A 22174-nucleotide genomic window follows, 5' to 3' on the forward strand; every position below is an offset into this window, starting at 1 on the left:
TTCTAAATGTTTAGTAAATTAAAGTAAGTAAAAAAAATTGTGTTTTTTTGAAGCTTTTTTACAAATTTTGATGCTTTTTTGGGAAAAATTATTTTCCTTTTTAAGCGCTTTTTTTTCACGATTTTGGTGCTTTTTAATGAGCATTCTACACCATTTACACAGATAGTTTAGAAAATTTGGATTTTAGAAAATATAAGTTGCATCTCAGAACTTAAAAATTGTATTTCAGTATCGTAAATTTGATTTTAGAAAGCGTGAGTTGGATTTCAGATTAGCCTCTTGTATTTCAGAAAAGGTCTGTTGGATATTAGAATAGTTATTTTAATTTCAGAATTTGTCACGTGTATTTTGAAAAAAGTTATTTCAATTTCAGAATTTTATTATGGTTCTGTGTGTTTATTAGTCCATTTTTTAATTTAATATCAGCGAATGGTTCTATATGTAGTAACAATTACGAGTTACAAAACGCCAACAAGAATAACTTTGTCAATGAATACAAAATTTACATCCAAACTGGCATATCTTCATTTGCTAAAACTTTTAATAACATTGTAACAATGACAGCACAATTACCTTTCACAAATGTTAGTATGAAGATTTCTGATATACAACTTTAATTTTCCAAATTACAAATAACCGTGTCAAAAATCCGACTGATTTTTTCTGAAATTCAAGAAACTGTTCTAAAATACAATTTGCAATTTCTAAAATCAAAGTTATTATTCTAATATTGAATGTACCGTTTCCGAAATACAAGTGATATTTCTAAAATCCATCACATGGTGTCTAAAATTCAACTGATGCTTTCTAAATTACATTATGTAAATGGTGTAGTTATTACTAGGATTGTCGAACGAAAAGTTGTTGTTTGCCACTCATTTGAATGTCTTATTATTCACTTTAAGTATTAGAATATTGTACAAAGTACCATCTCCATAACTGATCTGCTACTAATAGTAATGAAATCATAGATTAGTAGTGTGTAGTCGTTTCACGCATAATCCGTACGATTTTGTAAACATTGTGTCATGTGATTTTTTAGATCACAATAACCTCTTTTGAGTCCTAAATTATGGTTCAAAAGAATACGACTTTTGCAAGTTTTTACATATAAATTGTAACAATATTTTTATTTTCAACCAGGTATGTAATAACGTTTATTTCTAACCAGGTATGTAATAACGTTATTTCTTATGTGTAAACCAGGTGGAAAGATGGAAATTACCTGCTTTTACTTTCCACCCGGGTGGAAAGTACTCACTTTCCACCCGGGTAAATGTCACTTTCCACCCGGGTGAATGTCAATATGAGTTTTGTCATACCTGGGCTTACTTTTTATAGTTGACTGTGCCGCCACCTCTGCACCAGCTCGCAGCTCAGGTGATGATGAGTAACAATTGCGTCTTCAGAAATCTCCATGTTAAAAGCACTTTTAGAAACGTTTCAGCTCAAAATATTAAAGACAGAACAGCACAATAATGACGTTGTCAAGATTGTAAACAAATCACCAGTCGTTTATTGTGGTTGAAGTCATAACTACTCGTACCTACAGTGCGTTTTTTTTAACGCGCAACATAGGATTTTACGTGTTAAATTTTTAAGCCCATGTTAGACCATTTTATTTTGGAACTGCAAGTCTATAACTTGACAGGTGTGTCTTTAGTACCCTGAAGCTTAAGCAAGTCTACCAATTTGGTCTAAAAAGTGATGAAAAACTGGAAAAAAATCCTTTTTTTTCGAAAAGATTTTATCGTTTCATACTCCCTGTATGCATTGTTGTTTCTTGTTGTTTTTGATACTGGCAGGGCAGGTAGCAGGTAAAGTGACATATTTTGACTGCATCAGGCCCCGACATCTTTTGAACGTCAAAAGGGCATTTTATGATTGTTTGGAATACTGTTTGGCTTCAAACGGAGGTCACTTTGAACAATTCACTTATAAAAATACTTCTTTTGTTCTTAACTTTCTTGATATAAAGTTAATGATCACCCTGTTTTACTTTCTACGCCAAATTTTACCTGCTACCTGCCGTGCCAGTATCAAAAACAACAAAGAACAACAATGCATACAGGGAGTATGAAACGATAAAACCTTTTCGAAAAAAGATGATTTTTTGCAAGATTTTTAACACTTTTTAGGCCGAATTGGTAAACTTACTTAAGCTTCAGGGTACGAAACAGCCACCCGTCAAGTTTTATACTTGTAGTTCCAAAATAACATGGTCTAACATGGGCTTATAAATTTAACACGTGAAATCCTATGTTGCGCGTTAAAAAAAACGCACTGTATACTTCCTTATTGTTAGAGACTATTAGCAATCAATATTTCAACTGAATGATTTATTAGAAGTTCGATGAGATTTTGATAAATGGTTGAAAATAAAATAGTATACAAACCACGGTAGAAAGTTTAATTTCTGTCTCGAGATAAAGTTTACCTCGACTTCGTCTCGACGAACTACCTAATTTCTCGACAGAAATTAAACACTTTCCACCTGAGTATGTAACAAACTATTAAATAATGGGTTCAAAACTTATGCTAAATATTACTGCTCTTGTCGTGGGTGTACAACTTACCAAATAAGCGTCTATAGGTTTTTCCTTGTGCATTTTATAGCTTTTCTGTAATTCCGTCTGTTTGAGGGCGTGTGCAATGTGTAACGCACTGGCATCAAACCGGCCATATTGGTAAGACGTAGGGGAAGCCCCGTCTGTGTAAGAACCGGGGCTGTAGTGACTCCGGTCACCATAAGGGGGTGAATGGGATTGGTGTGAATTGCCATTCACGTGCGTCTTTACGTGTGGGGCTACAAAGTAAAAAAAAAATTGATTAGTACCAATAACTGTGCGGTGCGTAAAAGCGATTAATTAATGCCGTTGCCAGTTTCACCGGCAGCAAAAAAATTGATACCGTGCAATAATGGTGAATTTCAAACAGCTATTATTCATAGTTGGCTGATTAAATGCATAACGGCCTTCCATTTATGCGATTTTAATGGTACTGGTGCATTTGAAAGAAAAAAGCTCGGATATTGATGGAAATTAGGTAATGCAGCCTTGACTTTACGCGAACGGTAAATAAACATTTTTGATGCCAATTACATGTGTGCGTTTCGAATTACGGGGACACCATTCAAATATTTGTACAACCCGAATATAGGTGTGTCTTAAGACAAGCTTCACTTAGATTTAATAGCTTAAAATTGCTTGTAGACTTTTTCTACGGATTGTCATGACAAACAAACAAAGCGGTTGCTAATTAGAGTGATTTTTTATGTTATTCAACATCACAATATTAGACAAATTTCAAAACATGTTCATGGAATATTAAGATATCAATCTGCCGATACTCGTAACTATACTATAATGGTAAACCTGTTATGTATTACATAAACTTGATCATTCAGTTTGCTTGTAAATAACGTGGTCATCATTTACTGTTAATTGTTTAAAAAATGTTAGCAAGAGCAAAGTATTTTAATTAAACGCTTTTTCATCAGCATCATTCCTAATAAATGATAAATTAAACGCAGTAAATCTGTATTTATTCAAAAGAATTAAGGTTAGCAATTTAATTATCTTAAAATAATTATGTTGAAACTGGAAACTTAAATGCTATCTTATACGTTAAATGCACATTTTGATGTTTTGAGCACATATTTTTAAAGGCTGTATAAGGGTATTTTTGCTGTTTGCCGATTCTTAATGATTTGAAAGGTAAAATGGAAAAACGATGAAAGTTCTTGACAAATGATGCTGACGATGGTTACTAAAAACCGAAACATCAGAATTTAAATCTGACCCTTCCATGTTGTAGAGAGAAAATGTTGCATTGAATAAGAGTTAATCATTCAGTTTTTGGAAAATTTTGTTTTTTTTTTTTGTTATCTGAGGAAGTAGATATTTTTTAAAAGTTAAAACAGAATTGAATTCTAAATTGCGCAACTTTGCCCCGATTTAATATATCCTATATCTCCTGATGTCCTGAAATCCAAATGATGCTAAATATTTTGTAAGCAGTGAGATAATGGAAGCAAATCTTTGATTAGTTTTCAGTTTTTTTACAACTGATTCTATTTTTTTAAAATACCTACCAGAATGTCGATTAAAAAGTGACTCATTATTAACGCTTTCCCCCAAAGCAATGCGAAAATTGCCTGTGTATTTTCCGAAGAGTAGTCCGCCGATAATTTTTTGTACACCAAAATGCCTTTTTGCATACAAAATAGTTACCTTGAAATGCCTTTAAAATACCTCACAATGCTTCATTATTGCACAAAATGCCTCGTAGTAATAATGCCTTAAAATTGCCTAAAATGCCTCATATTATACCTTGAAATACATCGAAATGCCTTTAAATTATTTAAACTGCTTCAGAATGCCTTCAAATGTTTACCTACACATTTGTGGAATTCATACATTTTTATTGATTTTTGGGACAATGAAAAATCTTTATGAAATACACTCTTTAAATTTTTTTTGGTCACGTGACAGTTTTAGGTCAGATTAATTAAGTAGCATGTCTGCTTTTACAATTTGTACATGACAATTGACATGTGACCCTTGTCAAAATGTCATAAGGATTAATGATTCAACAAAATGACTTCCTCAGGGTACCTCTTTGCTTTTCCAAATTTTGAAGACCCAAAAGCTTAAAATTAATTTTTTCACGTGACAGTTTTTAGGTTAGGTTAGGTGACAACGTAAAGGTCTTTCCAAATTTTTGACACTTAATTTGACCTTGTGCCGAAAGCTTAAAATTGATTTTCTAAGGTCAGGTAACTGTTTTTTCATATTTTAATAAACAATTTTGTACGGTTATCTGAAATTACAGGTTATATTTTGACGTTTAAACAAATCTTCTAACTGTCATAGTGACCAAGTTAGAACGTGTCAAATAAAGACACCTATCGTTTAAAAGAAACAGTGGAAAAATTAAATATATAGTATTTTAAATTTAGACAGTGGTAAAATTGTAAGAACTACGTCACGTGACTTTGATAATTCAATTTTTGAGCTTGCAACACTGTAAAGACTAGTTGACATTGTCAAAAACAGTCACGTAATCTTCAAAATGCAGTTTAAAATTTAGAAAATTGATAAATAAAATTTGGACAGTTGTAAAAACTTAAATTGCAAAGTACACGTCACTTGACGTTGATAATGCAATTCTGAGCTTGCACCACTGTAAAGGCCAGTTAATATCTATCAAAATTAATCACGTGACCGTTAAAATGTGGTTGAAACTTTAAAAACTTGGTAAATTAAATTTAGACTATTTTAAACCGTTGTGAAAGCTGAAATTGTAAGAGAAGAGACACATCACGTGATTTTGATTATGCAATTTTAGAGCTTGCAACACTGTAAAATACAGTTGACACCTGTCAAAAACAGTCACGTGACTTTAAAAATGAAGTTTAAATGTTGAAAAATTGGTAAATTTTTATAATAATTTGTAATAAGTATCTGTCTATCTATTGTTTCATCTTAATATCATGTAACAAAGATTTTACCATAATAATTACATGTGCGGTCAATTTTGTTATATTGATACACTCTATTGTCTACTGCTTGCTCTACTACAATGTATTCCTTAAAATATAGCAAAATTTCTTTTATTTTGGCTTTATTTCGCTCAAAATTCCAATGAAAATATCGCAAAACATTTTGAAATATACAGTCAACGCCTCAAAATACTCTGAAATGCCTTATAAATACCTTAAAAATACCACAAAATTCCTAGTAATACTTTGTAATACCTCAAAATGCTTCGTAATACTGGCAAAGTGCCTCATAATCCCTCGAATTACCTCGAGTGTGTACACCAAAATACTTCGGCGATCTACTCCTCGGTATTTTCTTATGCATCTTTAACAACAGTTTTTGTTTTTGGTCATTGTTATACCTAACTGTTTGTTATTTTTCAACATGTTTAGCTTATTTGTATTAATATGCAGTTTCTCTTGATTTTATCATATTCTTGTTAAGCGTCAACGAACATAAGTGTCTTATCCATGACCGGTATTTTGTAATCATTGGTCAAAAATTGTTTTTTTGTAGTTACAATGGCCATCTGTCCAGTCGACAGACAGCCAGATTAGTTATTATTGTTATTTTTTAATTCTTTCGACAAACACAACAACCATGCTCGAGGTGGGACTCGAACCCACGACTACTCAATGACGGGCTGGGCATTTAACCCATTACGTCACCGAGGTCGGCATTGGTCAAAATTGAAAAAAAGGCTTCAGGTATAAGTTAGGTTATAGTCAGACGGTCATTTGACATAATACCTAGATGTGCATTGATAAGTCACGTGATAAGGACCATCAACAATAAACTGATATTTTGACATACGACATTGGATATTACCCGTATTCATTTTTGAACGTTTTAATTTGTATTCCATGTTGTATTTCATTTAAGTTAATTAAAACGAGTTTGTGTGTTAATTGCAATGCTAAAAAACGCTTAAATGTATTTAACCACTCACCTTCGTTCTCAACACTACTTCGTCCAGGACCTCGAATCTGTTCATTTACAAAGTTCGAGGATTTTGGTACGTTGAGCGCACTGCGAATGCCCACCGAAGACCCGTCCAAGTGTCCTGGCCCGATTTTTGGCACGTGCCCACTACAATACACCTCCTTGTCCTCCTGCCGATGCTGATTGTTGTAGTACGTTTTCAAGGTAAGTTTAGTCCCGCACACCGCGCATTTAAAACACCCACTATGAAAAAATGTAAAGTCTTTCAGCGGGCCGACGCGATCCACTTGATACACCGTTTCGTTACACCGTAAACACGTACTTTCGTAAAAGTTTGGTCTGTACATCGCTTTGTATGAGCTCTGGATCATTTTGAATGGCTGAGGTCTCTCAAATTTGGTGTCAAAATTGTTTGGTTTCCAACCTGTAAGTTGGCGTACTGAAAATGAATAAAATAGGTTTATATTAGCTATTTTTGTACCAAGTGTGGTAGAGAGAACATAATGTCCTGAAGAGCCATTAAAGTTTAGATCACCGATTTGCTGACAAATTCACCATTTTTATAAAATACCTAAGAAACGGTGCAAGATAGGTATAGGGAAGTAACGGGTGTTCAATAATTGTTATGGTCAGGTCGCCTATGGATGGCAATTGTCACAAAAAGCGTATTTAGATAACGTTGCAAACAATTATTATATGACAGCTGTCAATCCGCCGGTTTGATTTTGAACACCGCCTACTACACTAGAAAGCCTAGAAGGTGCTTGTCAAAAATTCCAATATGGCGGGAAAAGTGGTTCCAGTTTGCGTTTGTTTGTATTGTGGAAATTGAGTTTTTTGAGGATTAGATGAATTTTTACGGTTTAAAATCAAAACTTGAGGTTATTTGCGTAAGTTATTTTGGTTTGCTGCCGTTCATAAGTTTTTCAAGCCACATTGTAACAGCAATTCAGGAAAAAACCCAACCGTGTCAGTTTTTTACTTTACAAAAAACCTGATCTAACTCAACAGTGGTTGAACACTTTGAAGTGGAATGATTTTACTCCAACACTATACTCAATGGTAAGTACAAGTGCTTTCTAGTACAGTAAACTTATTAGGTACTTGTTACATGCACAGGTATGTGAGTTACATTTTAAAGCATCCTTCATTGTGAGAGCAACAAAAATAGTTTTGAATGAATGTTCTTGATAATAACATAAGAACCGTTTACCAGTTTTGCTTACCTAGTTTCAAGGATTTACAGATTTTCTTACATTGAACAGGGTTTAAACTAGTTTGCTGTGTGTTGTACTTTACAGGACAAATGTTCTAACCAATTTGTTTAGGCTGGACTTGATTGTGTATAAAAAAGCTCTATCTATACATATCTGGATCAGGATTGATCCTTTTTTTGATTTTTCACTCACAACTTGCAATCAACTACACGAAACAATTAAAAAAAACATATTTTTTACTGCATACGTTTGTGTATAAAATAAAAACCGCTAACGCCGCCATTAAAAGTGACATTTTAGGCTTTCTAGTATAGAGGGCGGTGTTTTGAACCATATACGAACTTATCAACGGCCCTACGTTCATGCTAGAATGAGAGAACCACAGCCAACTACGACCATAACAATGATTGAACACCCGTTATTAACATTAATTACTAGCCTTCTTGCGAGGAATTCAAAAATGAGATTAAAAACAGGGTGTTCCATTTGAAAATCAAAAGTTGGTGTTCCTTCCGACTGATCTGGCAACACCGTTAAGTTCAATATATTTTGGGAAGAGAGTTTTCTAAGACAAATTAGAGGCTTTGCTTCGCTCAGCCTCCAAATTTTGTCATCGATCAGTAAAGCTTACTTACTGTTCTTGATACTTAATATACTGTTACATGTTCAAACATACAGGTTTCAGTTTTGAAAATTTGGTACCTATGAGTAGTTTTTCTTCATAGTAGTTTTTTCATGCCCTTAGATACATGGGATCCTATAAACCCCAAGAGCTGATAAAGGATCTTGTTTGTCTTTTGCTGATCTAAGGCTCTGGTGAATCTGAGTCTGAAGACCCTCCTGACTTTATGCTTTTTTAACGTCTTTCCTATCCTATCGTGACCTTATGTAGGATTTTAACTTTTTTTTTATATATTTGTTGTACCTTAAGAGTTTCTAAACGAGTGACACTGTTGAATTATGGACCTTGTTTAGATGTTTAAGCACTTTTTCCAACTGAGATGGTTTGCACATCCTCTTGAACCGCTCTGATAGGGTTTTGATAATTCTTCTTTTTAAAGTAATGGTTAGATTAGAGTAAGGTAAGGGGGGTGTGTCTTCACTTTCGGCATAACATGTGATACGATCTCATCAGACTCAGAGGTTTCCTGGTTACATGTACGTCAAGGAAAAGGTCTTCATAAAGAGTTGAATTTTTGGATTTATTGAGTTAGCCCAAGTCGCCCAAAAATGACCGCAAATAAAACCAAACCAACTTTGGGTTCTCCACAATGGTGGCCAAAAAGCAGTTTACTCGAAATAGTTGACGATTACTCGTTCTTCAATTGGGAGTAAGTAGTCGTGAGGTTAGGTTAAGTTAGATTACTCGTCCTTCCATTGAAAGTAAAGGTTTATGCTCATCTAATACCTATTAAACTAAATTGACTTAGAGCCGAACCAATCAGAATGTGGTTTCTTATAACGTGATTTTGAAAAACACAACAGAACAACGCTTATATTTTATATCAAGAGACAATAAATTAAGCCGTTAATACAGACGAAGAAACTGCGATGCTACTTTTGTTATTAACAGTAAAATACAAAAATACCTAACTAATTTCGATTTTGACAAGTGTTAGCACATACGTAATAACATGAAGCTCTTAGAAACTGCTTAGTTGTTAGGTCTTAGTTAAAAGTTAGTCTGTTAGGTCTTAAGTTAACGTGAAGGACAACGGAATAAGTAATGGAATAACCTCACTTTTAACCTTATAAATCTTAGGTGTTAAGTTTTATTTTTTAGGTCTTAGATGATTATAAATCCATCTTAAGTAGTCGTTAGGTACTGTCTAAACAATTTGTCCTGCGGAAGATTTCGTTCAAATTGCTTCATAGTTTATATATAATAAAGCTTGTTATTTTTGGTTAGTGAAAGATTGTAAGGAGCTTTACGACTTAATGGGTATCAGTGGTACATCTGACTTGTGTATTTTTGACATTTTAGATTTTGCAAAATTCTAATATAATTTGAAAGGGCGTTGATTTCATTCGATCATTTCTAGGCAACCATTTAAGAACACTTCGAACATCAAAAACTACTATTTTATTAACGTGACTGTTTGGGGGTACCAGACATAAATAGCGAGGCAACTATAGCGAGATGTATTTTCATTACATAGTGACACAGTATAAAAGTCACCTAACCATAAATCTGCCAATAAACGTTAAATGAACACCTGAAAAATAATGTCTGTAAAATGCGAATAAAATATAAATCTCGACTCGGAATACCGCCTTTAAACCGGAGAAACTTGTACGCGATACCGAGAATGTTATAAGCCCGGAGCAATTTTGTACGTTTTATAGATTCCAATGGTACTTGAGAGAATTAATATTACGTTTTTACTTCTCTTTTACGCTACTTCCCCTACGATTTTTACTGCATTTATGGTAATTGTTTCCTGAAGCCAAACTCTCTACTCTCCCTATATTAAAAACTGCAGCATTTCTGACGACATCCCAACCATATGCAGTCACCGACGTGAATAAAAATTTCTCTTGTAACTGGTGGCCGTAAAATTTTATATTTGGGATTTAGATTATTAATAATAGTATGGCATTGTTAAGAATTATTGTTTGGGCATTAATTAAACGGAAACAGTTTGACCAGAGAGTGAATCCCACAGACTATAATCCACAAGACACAGCGTGGGAGCCGAAAATAAATAATTGTCATTACGCAGCTTCTCTCGCCATATCACGGGCGTGAAAGTCACAAACAACTCATTAACTTATTGCTTCTCAGAGAAAAATCATGGGAAAGTCTAAGCTCTAACTCGTTTTCAACCGATTTTAATCTGTAAAAATAGTAAATGAACATGTATGGATAATAGATGTTGCGACGTTTTTTAAAAAGGCAATGTGTTGCAAACCACTGATGAAATGAATAGTGATGATGAGAAATTTGAAAATCATTTACAATAACCAACTTAATAATGGCGTCCGGTTATATGATATAGGTATGTGGACTAGCCTTCAAAAAGTTTGCGTCATTTTTTGCCAGTGATGAGTAAAAATGATTCTACCTCATGCACTTAAACGTTATCGCGGCCAAAGTAATTGCACACCTTTTTAAAACAAAAGCGAAGGCGGTTCGTTAATGGTGTCATATCCGATTCGAGTAGTTCTTTCCGCAAAGGTAAACAGGACAATTTTCCGGTGACTTATTGCCAAATCCAAAGTATTGTTTTCTACGGTTCTATATTTAGGTAGAAAAAATAGAAATTGCATACCATCTGCGTTTACATAGCATCGTAGAAACCAATAGTTAAGAATGCCTTAATCGACTATCAACATGGTCAGTGATATGAATAAATATAATTATGACTGCGAGCAACTGCCTTGAAACGGATAGGTCACGGCCGAACGGCTCACGAATTGGTATTGGTCGATATACATTTCAATTATTATTGCATATTAGTGTTCGAAATTTAGTACACTTTATATCTCATTAATTTCAGTTCAAAAAATGACGTTATTGTTTGTCAGTAAATTGACTGTAGAGGGTGGACCAAATTGGAAGTATTTAAATGGGAAGTGTGCTTATTAAAAGAGATAGGCAAAAACTGATGTCGGTATCTGAAGCTGAAATTTGATTCTAAACTAATGAAAGGAAAACTGTTGGTTAATATCTGTCACTGTGTGACAGATATAGGGTGCTTCTCAGAATTCGTACTTTTCTTCAAAACTTCCAGTAAACTTTTTAAAGATATAATCAAGTTTGCTATTGCTTCTTGAGGGATGTTAAACCACTCTTCTTCTACTGCAACAATAAGCTCTGGGATCGAGTTTGGGGTATGAAGTCTAACTCGAATTCTTCGTTTTAGCTCATCTCAGCAGTGTTCGAATGGCCACTCCAGCTGACAGCTTGCCACTCCATAACCCGAAAACCGACTTCCGCAATGTAATCTTGCACGATTCTTGCGGTGTACGGCCTTGCATTGTCATTGCATAAAGGTAAATTCGTCTCCAATGTAGTTGCCGTAAGGTACCACATGAATTGCTAAAATCTCCTAGATATATCTAACAGCTATATCTAGGAATGAACTCAGGGTTGGTTCGTGCTCCTATAGATATTGCACTCCAGATCATATAGGAACTATCTCCATAAGCACTCCGCTCTTCAAAGCAGCAAATCGCTCTCTTGGTTTTCGGTACACTTTCCTTCTTTGGTCGCTACCATGGAGGCATATTCTGGTCTCATCTGAGAACAGAACAGATCCCCATTGTTCTAACGACCAATTCAGATAATCCCGTGCAAAACTCAGGCGTGCTTGCCGATGAGCTGGAGTAAGTTTTGGACAAATCCCAGGTGTTTTAGGAGTCTTCGTTTTACTGTCCACTGACTAATAGCCATTCCTCGCACCTCACGGAGCTGTCGTTGCACTTGAACAGCATTAAGATGACGAGTTTTAATGTAGTTGATACAATAAAGCGGCCATCACGAGCGGTTGTAAATCGCCTTCTGCCTGCTCCAGGTCGCCTATGAAAGGATCCAGTCTCTTCATAACGTTTGCACACTTTTTGGGGGTCATCAACTATAATCCAATTTTCCTGTCAAAACATTAATATTGTAAAGTTAGTCGCTAGTTTTTTTATAAAAACCTGATTAAATACTAAATTGAGCTTGACGGAAGAAACATTTTTTTTTCGGTTTAACGGTCTTCACTTGCCAGGACTATTCGACCGAGTGGTGGTTGCAGAAACGGCAAGGATTCGTCGCTCAGGACGAGTCTGAGTTACTTCATATCCCTGCCCAACTTGGAAAGAAGCAAAAAGAACACATCAGCATTTCATGATATACAAAATCAAAACCATGCACCAAACAGGGCAGGCAATGCTATAAACCAGTGTGCATCAAGCACAAGCAAAACGGGACAGGTGGAACGATGTAGGAGGAACGTATAGAACTGTGTAAGAGGCGGTAAGAAGCGGGTAGAGAAGAACAGATGACACTCCAAGAGGTGCCCCTGTGGGCAACAGGGGCTGCTAAGCTAAGTAAAGTCGATCTCGCTCAAGAATGCTATGAGGGCACTCAAAAAGTAGATGGTGAATTGTTCCCGTCTGATTACAGGTACACAGTGGATCCGGTTTTACTCCAATTTTATGGAGATATACCGGAGAAAGACAGTGCCCACTACGCAGACGGTTTAGAGTAGTAATCTCCCTACCTTTCAGGTGGTTTCCCTCCGCGAACCACGGAGTCCTCAAAAGCCTCTCCACCAGCTCGGCATACGAGACCCCCTTTGTGTCTGAGATGCGTCTCCATTGCTCAGTCCAACGCTCCCATATTTGCTTTTTAATTGTAGGGAGATATTCCCTATATCCGTAAGCCAAGTTTATCAGCACAAGATCTCCTCTTATTTGCCAGGCAATCCGCCATAACGTTCCCCTCAATCCCGGTGTGGCCAGGAATCCAGGCCAGGTCGATGTCGAATCCCTCCATATGTAGTCTCCCCAAACTTTGCTTGACAAAGTGTGTTACATGATGGTCTCCAGGATCAGGAACAGGCACAACACTTGCGAGGGCGCTTCTACTGTCCGAGTATATGACTCAACTCCTCCAAGGCCCTTCAAATGGCCAGGATCTCCCCAGTACGTATGCTTACATCCCCTGGAAGTCCCAGGGAGATGGCTATACAGTTTCTGCTGTAGATCTCCACTCCAGCTGTGGAACTCTGTAGATCCTTAGAAGCATCCGTAAAAATCTGACACCTACCCGGGAACCTCCTAAGTGACTCCATTTCAAATGCATAACAGTTAACATCAGTCCGTATGTAGTAAGTATATTTGTCAAACGGTGACAGATATTATACAACGGTTGTCGTCATTAAGTTTTCTATCAAATTTAAGCTTCAGACACCGACATCAGCTTTCGCCTATCTCTATTAATAAGTCCAATTTGACCCACCCTATACCTAATAATTATACACTCTTAAAGAAAGGCATATACCTACTAAATGAACGTGAAGGCAAAAATTACCGGCTTTTCACTACTTGCTTCGAAGTATACACTCTAATAAAAACTGTATTAACAATAACAATAGTGTATCTAAATCATGATATCAGTTTTTTTTTGTAAATCACTTTAAAAAAATATATAAATCCGAGCATTCAATTCAATTAAGGTGAATAATGGAGACGGTTAAATCGATAATAAAGTTTGAAAGAATTTATTCCGCACGAACTGTATACGTTAATTGGTGCTATACCAGCTCGACTTCAATGTTTTTTCCAGAAGATTCTGAATTGCATATTTATTTTTCATAGTATAACAGTAAAAATGATGATTTTAGTACCAATAGTAAAGTGAGGCTTTAAGATAAAGTATTAAGTACTGACTATCTCACATGAACAGGCGATTAATGAATTAAATCTTAGTTGGAGAAACCAAAACTGTCTAATTAAAGCAATTTATAGTAGTGTAGCAAATCGGAATTTATAACACGCGTGTTACAAATTACACTCTCTAGACAAGACGATTATATATTTCTGCACTGTTGGGAGATAACTTGCTGAGTAAGGAATTTAAAAGCTGTAATGGATGTTACCAAAACTAAATCAAAGAAGTAGCAATTACCGATACATTCCAGTGATATCAACACTCGATCACGAGACTAACGTCTATCGCGTTTGGTGTATAGAACTAAATTTGATAATTTTAAGCTACAGCTCTTCTGTGAAACTGTTTACAAAAATAAATTAATTATAGCTTCACATATTGGCTTAATTAACCAATTTTAAAATAATTCTTAATAAGCATTTTTTCTATTGTCTAATTTAGATCAGACACAGTTGCCAACATATTATCGACATCGCACTAACTCGTAGTATTTTTTAAATACCGACCTAGATTCTTTCCGTTGTTTTAAAATCCTTATTTAACTCTTTATGACATACATATGCTGGAAAAACTCATTATCAGGATTTTTAATCTAAAGAGACCTTGGATTTCAATTTCAAATTGCTTATTTTTTTGTCTATTTTTAATTTTGTTTATAATTTTTTACAAAATTGTTATAAAAGCTCACTCCAAACATCACCATACCCAAGTCTCTAGAGCAATAGGAGCACTTTATCAACGTTTTTAATTATTTAGAGTATTGGTGATCTTATTGCAATTGATTGAGTTATTTCAATGCCATTAATGGAATAATATTGAATTGACTTATCACTATTAAGTATTTCTATCAGTGTTACTTGATATTTTCTGGTTTAAACTGTAGCACAGTAGAATTTAAGGGCCTTCAGAAAACACAGCCTCTGTTATTAACAGAAAGTATGAATATCAGGAGGAAATGAGAATTTTATAGAGAGAGAGAATATGAGAGAGAGATGAGAATATCAAATACATAGGTGCCTGCTAAAGTTGGTCCGTTGGAACTCATAAATAAATATGTATAATTTATTTTTTACGTTGATCTATTAAAGTTCAAAGAGTTAACTTATTGTTCATAAACTATCAATGATTTTTTGATAATTTCTTGACGTGTGCTATTATTGATTAATTATGTAATTAATAGATTTTCTTTTAATTTTTACTTTTTTAAGCATTTGATATTTTTGATCATTTTTGATATTTATAATTTATAGAAGCTCTCAAAAGATTTTTAATACAGTCTAAAAGCTTTTGTATGCTTCTAGAGCAGTTTAACAGCTTCCTAAAGTTTCTAGACTGGTCTACAAGATTTTAAATGCCTTAAGAACAGTCTAGAACCTTCAATGCTCTTTGAACTGTAAACATTTTCTAAATGCTCCTAAAGTAGTGTAAAAAGGCAATTTTAACTAATTATGGCATGGAGAAACGAATCTGGTGCCCGTTTTGCTGTAACTGCCGCCATTTAGTCACTGACTTTGAAATTAGGACATTTTTAACAGCTTTCAAATGACACTTTACGTCACATTTCTACCATTAACCTAAACTAACTAAGGCAGTTAAAGATTTGGTTAAAGACAATTTTCAAAATTTTTTAAAAAATTTATACGGACCCCCTTTAAATATGTCAAAAATGTAGTTAAAAGTCGACCGGTGCGTTGTATGATAAAATGTTATATTTAATGAAAGATATTGTTATATAGGGGGCTTTGAGGAGCATACGTGGTAAAAATTCCACACTGCTAACTCACACCGTTTTCGAGATATTTAGAAAAATGTCCGAAGAAAAGTAATCAAGTCTGACGCCCTCTAGCGGCCAAACGGGGCAAGTTAGCGGTGCCCGCTCAACGTCACGTGATAGCTCTAATCATTAGCCACTTACGATCATTTAATGTGTCTATACGGTACGTTTCAAATAATCAAGTTATTCGCGATTTTTTGGAAAAATGCATCAAAAGTTTGTCAAAATGAAGGTTTTTCCTGGCCTATACTGACTGCCACCTGAATTAAAGTGGTTTTTAGTAAATATTTCGAAAACGGTTAGATTTCCATAAAAACTACAAGAGTGCAAAATTATTCCTAATGGACCACTAAACCAAACTACGTAACGTTTGAACTTCAATAGAGTTACCTGTATACAGGATGTGCACAAAATTGTTAGTGGATCATTATTTTTGCTTACCCTGTACACAATTTTTTTAGATACAATTTTTTGCTCTACACCACTGAAAAGAGCAGTTTAAGACGATTTGTTTAAGTGGTTGAACCACCCTGAACTCCCAAAAATAACCAAGCTACAGGGTGTATTGAACTAATTTTCGGTAAAAAGTGCATCAAAGTAGTTTTTGCAAAATATTTTGAAAACGGTTAGAATTACAAAAAAGACCACTACAGAAATCCAAAATGCTTCTCAAGCAGTCGAAAGTCTTCCCAAACTGTCTAGATGTTTCCAAAAACTTTTAGAACGCTTTAAAGGCTTCCAAATGATCTTCAACTAGTCTAGAAGCTTTTAAAAAGATTGAAGGTAGTCTAAAAGCTTCCGTATGCTTTTAAAACAGTTTAAAAGCTTCTAAAAGTTTCTAGAACCGTCCACAAGGTTTCAAATGCCTTATTAAAAGCAGTCCAGAACCTTCAATGTTCCTAAAGTAGTCTAAAAAGATTTCAAAACCCTGCAGAAACACCAAAATGCTTCTAAAACAGGAAGCCTTTCAAAACAATCTAGAAGCTTCCAAAAGCTTTTAGAACAGTCTAAAAGATTCCAAATGCTCCCAAAAGGCATCGAAACAGTCTAAAAGCTTCAAAAAAATTCTAGAACCGTCTAAGAATTTCCAAATGCCTCTAAAGCATTCCAGAACCTTCAATATGCTCTTTAAACTGTCCACAAACCTTCCAAATGTCTCTATGTCTAAAATCTTTCGCTTGCTTTTAAAGCAGTTTAAAAGCTTTAAAAAATTTCTAGAACTTAAAAAACGTCAAAATATTTGCATCTCTGAAAGAGTTTTGTGCTTTTTTACAGATTTGCATGCTTTTTTTGAGGAAAATAATTTTGCTTATTAAGCGCTTTTTTTCACGATTATAGTGCTTTTTAATCCGGACTCTAATTACAACTTTTCTTAAGATGTAATTACAATACGTGCCCGAAAGTTGCAATAAATTCATTATCACCGTTTTAGCATTTCTCCTTTTACTATTCGATTTAATACTTAATTAAAAGCGAAGGTATTTTCTAGTAAATGGGGTCATTTTTATACACATAAATTATACTACTACATTTTGTGAGCTTATTTAAAAAAAATCCACTGTAATCTTAAAAAATAAAGGATAAAAAAGTTAATTTGCTAAACTTAATGTCTGATTCTTTAATAAAAGATTCGAAAAAACTATAGATTTTATTCTAAACAATGCCAAAAAACTTATACTTTTGAGTTTGTCCTTCCTTTTACCACAAAAGAATTTAGTGGTATTGTTAAAACACCTGAGCTAGCTAAATTTGTTGTTGTTAAATTGTCAATTAGTATCAAGTTTCTGGTTATAATTTTTAACAAAATATGCATCGATTTTCTGTTATATTCAAATAGTGTTGATTTTAATCGTACTCAATCTATATTGAATCGTTAAATAAATAAAATGAAAATAAGCCAAGGCTTTTGTACTTATCATTGGCAGCTACACTGATATCTCGGAGACTTCAACGTGCGATCAGGCGACGAACGTTTAAAATCGACCGGAACTGTCTTAATTGTTTTTAATGATTCTAGAATTACAAATATTACAATACACTAGCAGCTAATTGCATTTTTGAAACTAGACAGATCTATAACGAGATGGTTTTCAGAAGTTATTATAAGCATGAAGTACCTAGGTAATAACACTAAATTTGTCGATTACTTGATAAATAATTTTTCAAAAATCGTTTTTTTTCAATCATGGTCGTCAAATTAGTTATGATTTCACAAACCGAACGAAAACTCCTTACAAAACGAAACAACACTGATGAAGATATACCCAATTAGGTAAGTCTTTCAAATTTGACACTTACAAGGTTCGAATCGTCACCAATGGAGGGCCTCCGATCAAACACCGGGCACCGCACCGAATTTTCGTTAAAACTGCCGAAGTTATCGCGCAAAAATCGTTTTATGGCCCTTTTATAACGGCGTATTTGGTCGTAGAAAAAGCAGTTGCGACCAAAAGCTTTCCGCGTGTTTCTCTGCTGTTATTCCGTGGCCATGTTGGTCTCGACACTACTCGAGCAAGTCCCCATCGGGGCTGCGTTCACCTGTTCGGCTGTTCACGGAACCGTGGAGAAGGCAGTACCCGAGTAGTACCTGCTGCTGCCACGGCCGTTGTGCTGCTAGAAGAAGTGTTAATTTGTATGCAAATACCGCACACGTAAAAACTTTGATTATTGGAGTGTTTTTCGTTAATGCGCCTTTTTAGGCAATCGTCAACGGCAATCATTGACGTCGACATTAGCTATTTATAGAAACGCATTTTTTATATCTAAACCCTGTTTGTCCCAGATGATTAACAGTTATTATTTATTATTTTTAATCTTCTGCCAGTAACTTTAACTTCAAAAGTTGCAATATTTATGAATTAGGTATGCTTGACTCAAAGTCGTTCCAAGAAATTTATGCGCAGTTTCCCAATGACATGAAGCAGGTAAACATAATTTTTGCATCAAGTCATAACATACCATATAACATGAGTTTATAAGAAGCTGTCACTTAATATGGTTATTGTTACTTTCTTGTGTGAGTGGGTCAGAGAATGCTGTCGTATCTTAGTCCAAAACAAAGCAATTCTTGATAGCGTCAGTAGATGGAGGTACTATACACTTAAACGATTGTGACCTTAAATAGTACCTATTGTTTATCTATTTAATTAATATAAACGTAACGGTGTTGTAGTATATAGAACAGTTTGACAAACATTCTTCATTCTTCGTTCGATTAACAGGTTAAACTTGCAACCTTGTATATTGTATATAGGTATATTTTCTTAGAAATCATGTGAGATATGTTGAATAATAATCTTAAACTTTAAATCAGCAGAAAAAAAAATATGGGATCAAGTAAAATTTTTGTCTAGCAATTTATGATAAAACACCCTGTACCGTTAACCATTATCTAATATACAAGGTATCTATGTCACTCAGAAACACATAGATTTAGTTATTTTTTAACATGCATATTTTTAGTCCATTGATATTAATACTACAATACGTAACAAAATTTAGGTCGTGTTTGATTCCATCTATAAAAAGTCCTATCCCAGGTTAGGTTTGTTGCTCAGGAAAATCTGAAAATAACATTTTTTGAGTTTTTTTTTTAAATTTTGGGTTACATTTTAGCCGAGGGAAATTTTCCGTGTTTTTGTCAAGTTGAAGTTTAAGGATGGTCAGGAGACCTCAAACAAAGCCAACACAAGATTTTGATTGGGTTGCAGAAAATATCCAAAATGTGGCAAAAACAAAAATAAGTGTATTATAATCTAGAGAGTGCCCTTTCAGAGCAAAGTATGTTCATACAAAATGTAAAAAACATTGAAGTAGAATTTCAGTCTGAAGTTTTACAAAAAATTGCAACCCTCACCACGCCTCACATCGCATCACGCCATTGATTTTTTTTGGGTAATTTTTTAGAAATTTCCATTTTCGAAACGAATTAGGTATTATCTTGAGTTATTGGCTTTTGACTGACAAAAAAACTTTGATTTTAAGGCACTGTAACTGTAGTATACAGCGTGGAAAACAAGTGCGTACAAAAAAGTAACATTTTCAAGTAGTCTAGGTTTTATTTTAACATAGCGAAGTGTAGCTTCGGTTCTGTTGTGAACCGAACATACCCAATGTAAGGTGATACAGCCTTTTTAGTAACCCTTGAATGTTTATGTGAGTTCAGTTGTTGTTAGTAATTATAAGTGTTGTCAAATATAAAGTTCCTCTTTATTGCCTATTCGCCAGCGAATCTTTGGAATAAACCACTAGGACACAACAGCGGCGGTTTTCCAATTAACGTCCTGTGTTTCATGAAATATCTATTTAAATTTAAAAAAATGAGACAGAGAAGAGCGAAATAGCAGCATAAAAATAGCAGCGCACAATCTCGAATTAAGGCAATAACTCTGAGGTGGTATTCTAAGACAGGTGTAGGTCCCATATTTTGTTACATAATTTTCACAGTCAACTCCCTTGACCGATAGGACCATACAGGGTATCTAGAGACAGTTAAAATGGGAAAACCACTTGTGCTAACAATTTCAAGTTTTACTCACAGTTGGCTACATATCCGTTCCCTAAAACTGTTATCATCACCCTAACTGGTGGAATTAATCAGTATCCCTGTAGGAGTAGAAAAAACATATTTTGCAACAAAAATCGTGTTGCGACGATATACAAATTTGTCGCATATTAGACCATTTAAGTGGACACAAGTTTTTTCCTTGTTGGGCATATGTTTCATTCAGGAAACAAACGTGATGTCTAGCGTCTTCCAGGTGCGTTATATTTTTTATTTCTGAAAATACATTTCTACAGCAACTTTTTGCGTAGAATCCAATAGTGTAAATGGTTTTTTTCTATTGGACACGGTTTTTAAGCTACGCACATAAAAATTGCTTTTTTTAATGGAACACCCTGTATATTATTTCATTTTTGAAAAGACCTTAAAATTAATTAAATTATTCTAATGACATCTAACACTTGATATTTCAAATTTTTTTCTTTTTGACGATTTTTTTGTGCGTATCTCAAAATCAAAAACCGTGTCTAATAGAAAAAAACTATTTACACTACTAGATTCTACGCGAATAGTTTGCTGTTTTGAAGAAATGTCGGAATTCTGAGAAGCACCCTATATCTGTCAAAATTAAAACATTAACCAACGATTTTGGTCATTAAGTTTTATATTAAATTTCAGCTTCAGGCACCGACATCAGTTTTTGCTTATCTCTATTAATAAGAGCACTTCCCATTTAAATACGTCCAATTTGGCCCACCCTGTACCCTGTTACATTGTTTAGGCCTCTAGTCAATAGTAATAGGCCCCTAGTTCAGTTGTTTTCAATATTCTTGAGCAATCATATTCTCCTTTTTGTCTTTTGCTTAGCAAGTAATCTTTATTCTTTAAATTTTCGATAATTCAAAGCACAATTTTAGAAGCAACAAGTTTTATTGATATTGTTACGATTTTCCCGTGGGTTTAGACAAAGTCAATTTAACTCAACAATTAATAAATTTATTTACACTTTAAAACACTCCGTACAATAATTAATTCAGCTATTAAAAAACACTACTACAATTCCACAATTATTCCACTATTTAAACTTTACCGCGTTCCCAAATTCACTACTCCCGCCGTCGACACCGCTTCTTTTATATTCGCAAACCACGTTCTAGAATACCCGCAAAACGCTTCGCGATTTGCCTCGAATATTAAAGATGCTTCCAGGTGTCGCTTCCTAACTGTGGCCTACTTTAACACGCGCCCGGCCAGATATTGCGGCGCATCGGTTTCATCCCGAGTACTCGTTCAGAAGTATCGAGCATAGTAGGCCCAAACCGTAACAATATTTTTAAACCGATAATAGCAGCAACGAGCATGGAAACATCTGACGAGATACAGAATGCTTGGATAGTTGAGCTGTTTAGCTATTCCAGTAAAAACGCGTCTTTCGACAAAAAGTCCAGTGGACTCGTACCTTAACACACGATATTGAACATACAGTGGGATTTAAATGATAGACTATATTTATAAATTAATTTAAAATTGCAAACTGTTATATCCATTTTCCGGATGAATCGATATTTCTTCGGACACATGACGTTAATGAAGAAACTATATCTAAAAATCAATAACCTTCCGAGATATTGGCCTAAATAACAAGTTATACTTAGTCAGAAAAAATTAAAAAAATATTCATTGGTAAAGTGAGTGTAACTTAAAACTTTTCTTTTTTTGTCCAAGTTTTTCTCCTACTTTGACTGTCTCTAGACACCCTGTTATGGTCTTATCGGACATTGGATTGTTTTCAAATTAAGTAAGAGATAATAC

The 22174-nt window shown here is 34.5% G+C and overlaps 1 protein-coding gene across 2 annotated transcripts in view; it reads right to left on the reverse strand.

The window, feature by feature from the left end:
- The window catches only part of Hil (peptidase hillarin), a 47686-nt gene extending 29227 nt beyond the window's left edge, over positions 1-18459 (reverse strand). The window contains exons 1-3 of one of the 2 annotated variants that reach the window (XM_081996172.1): positions 18157-18459; positions 6493-6924; positions 2577-2806 (exon numbers count right to left, since the gene is read on the reverse strand). In XM_081996172.1, coding sequence (XP_081852298.1) covers positions 2577-2806; positions 6493-6856 — 594 coding nt within the window. In that variant the 5' untranslated portion in view covers positions 6857-6924; positions 18157-18459. Of the gene's footprint in view, positions 1-2576; positions 2807-6492; positions 6925-18150 lie in introns of both variants that reach the window. The other variant, XM_081996173.1, reaches the window with a different exon arrangement.
- Positions 18460-22174: the final 3715 nt, after the last annotated feature.

The sequence above is a fragment of the Ips typographus genome, linkage group LG2 (genome assembly GCF_016097725.1).
Source record: "Ips typographus isolate SLU linkage group LG2, UJ_Ityp_2.0, whole genome shotgun sequence".
NCBI lineage: Eukaryota > Metazoa > Arthropoda > Insecta > Coleoptera > Curculionidae > Ips > Ips typographus.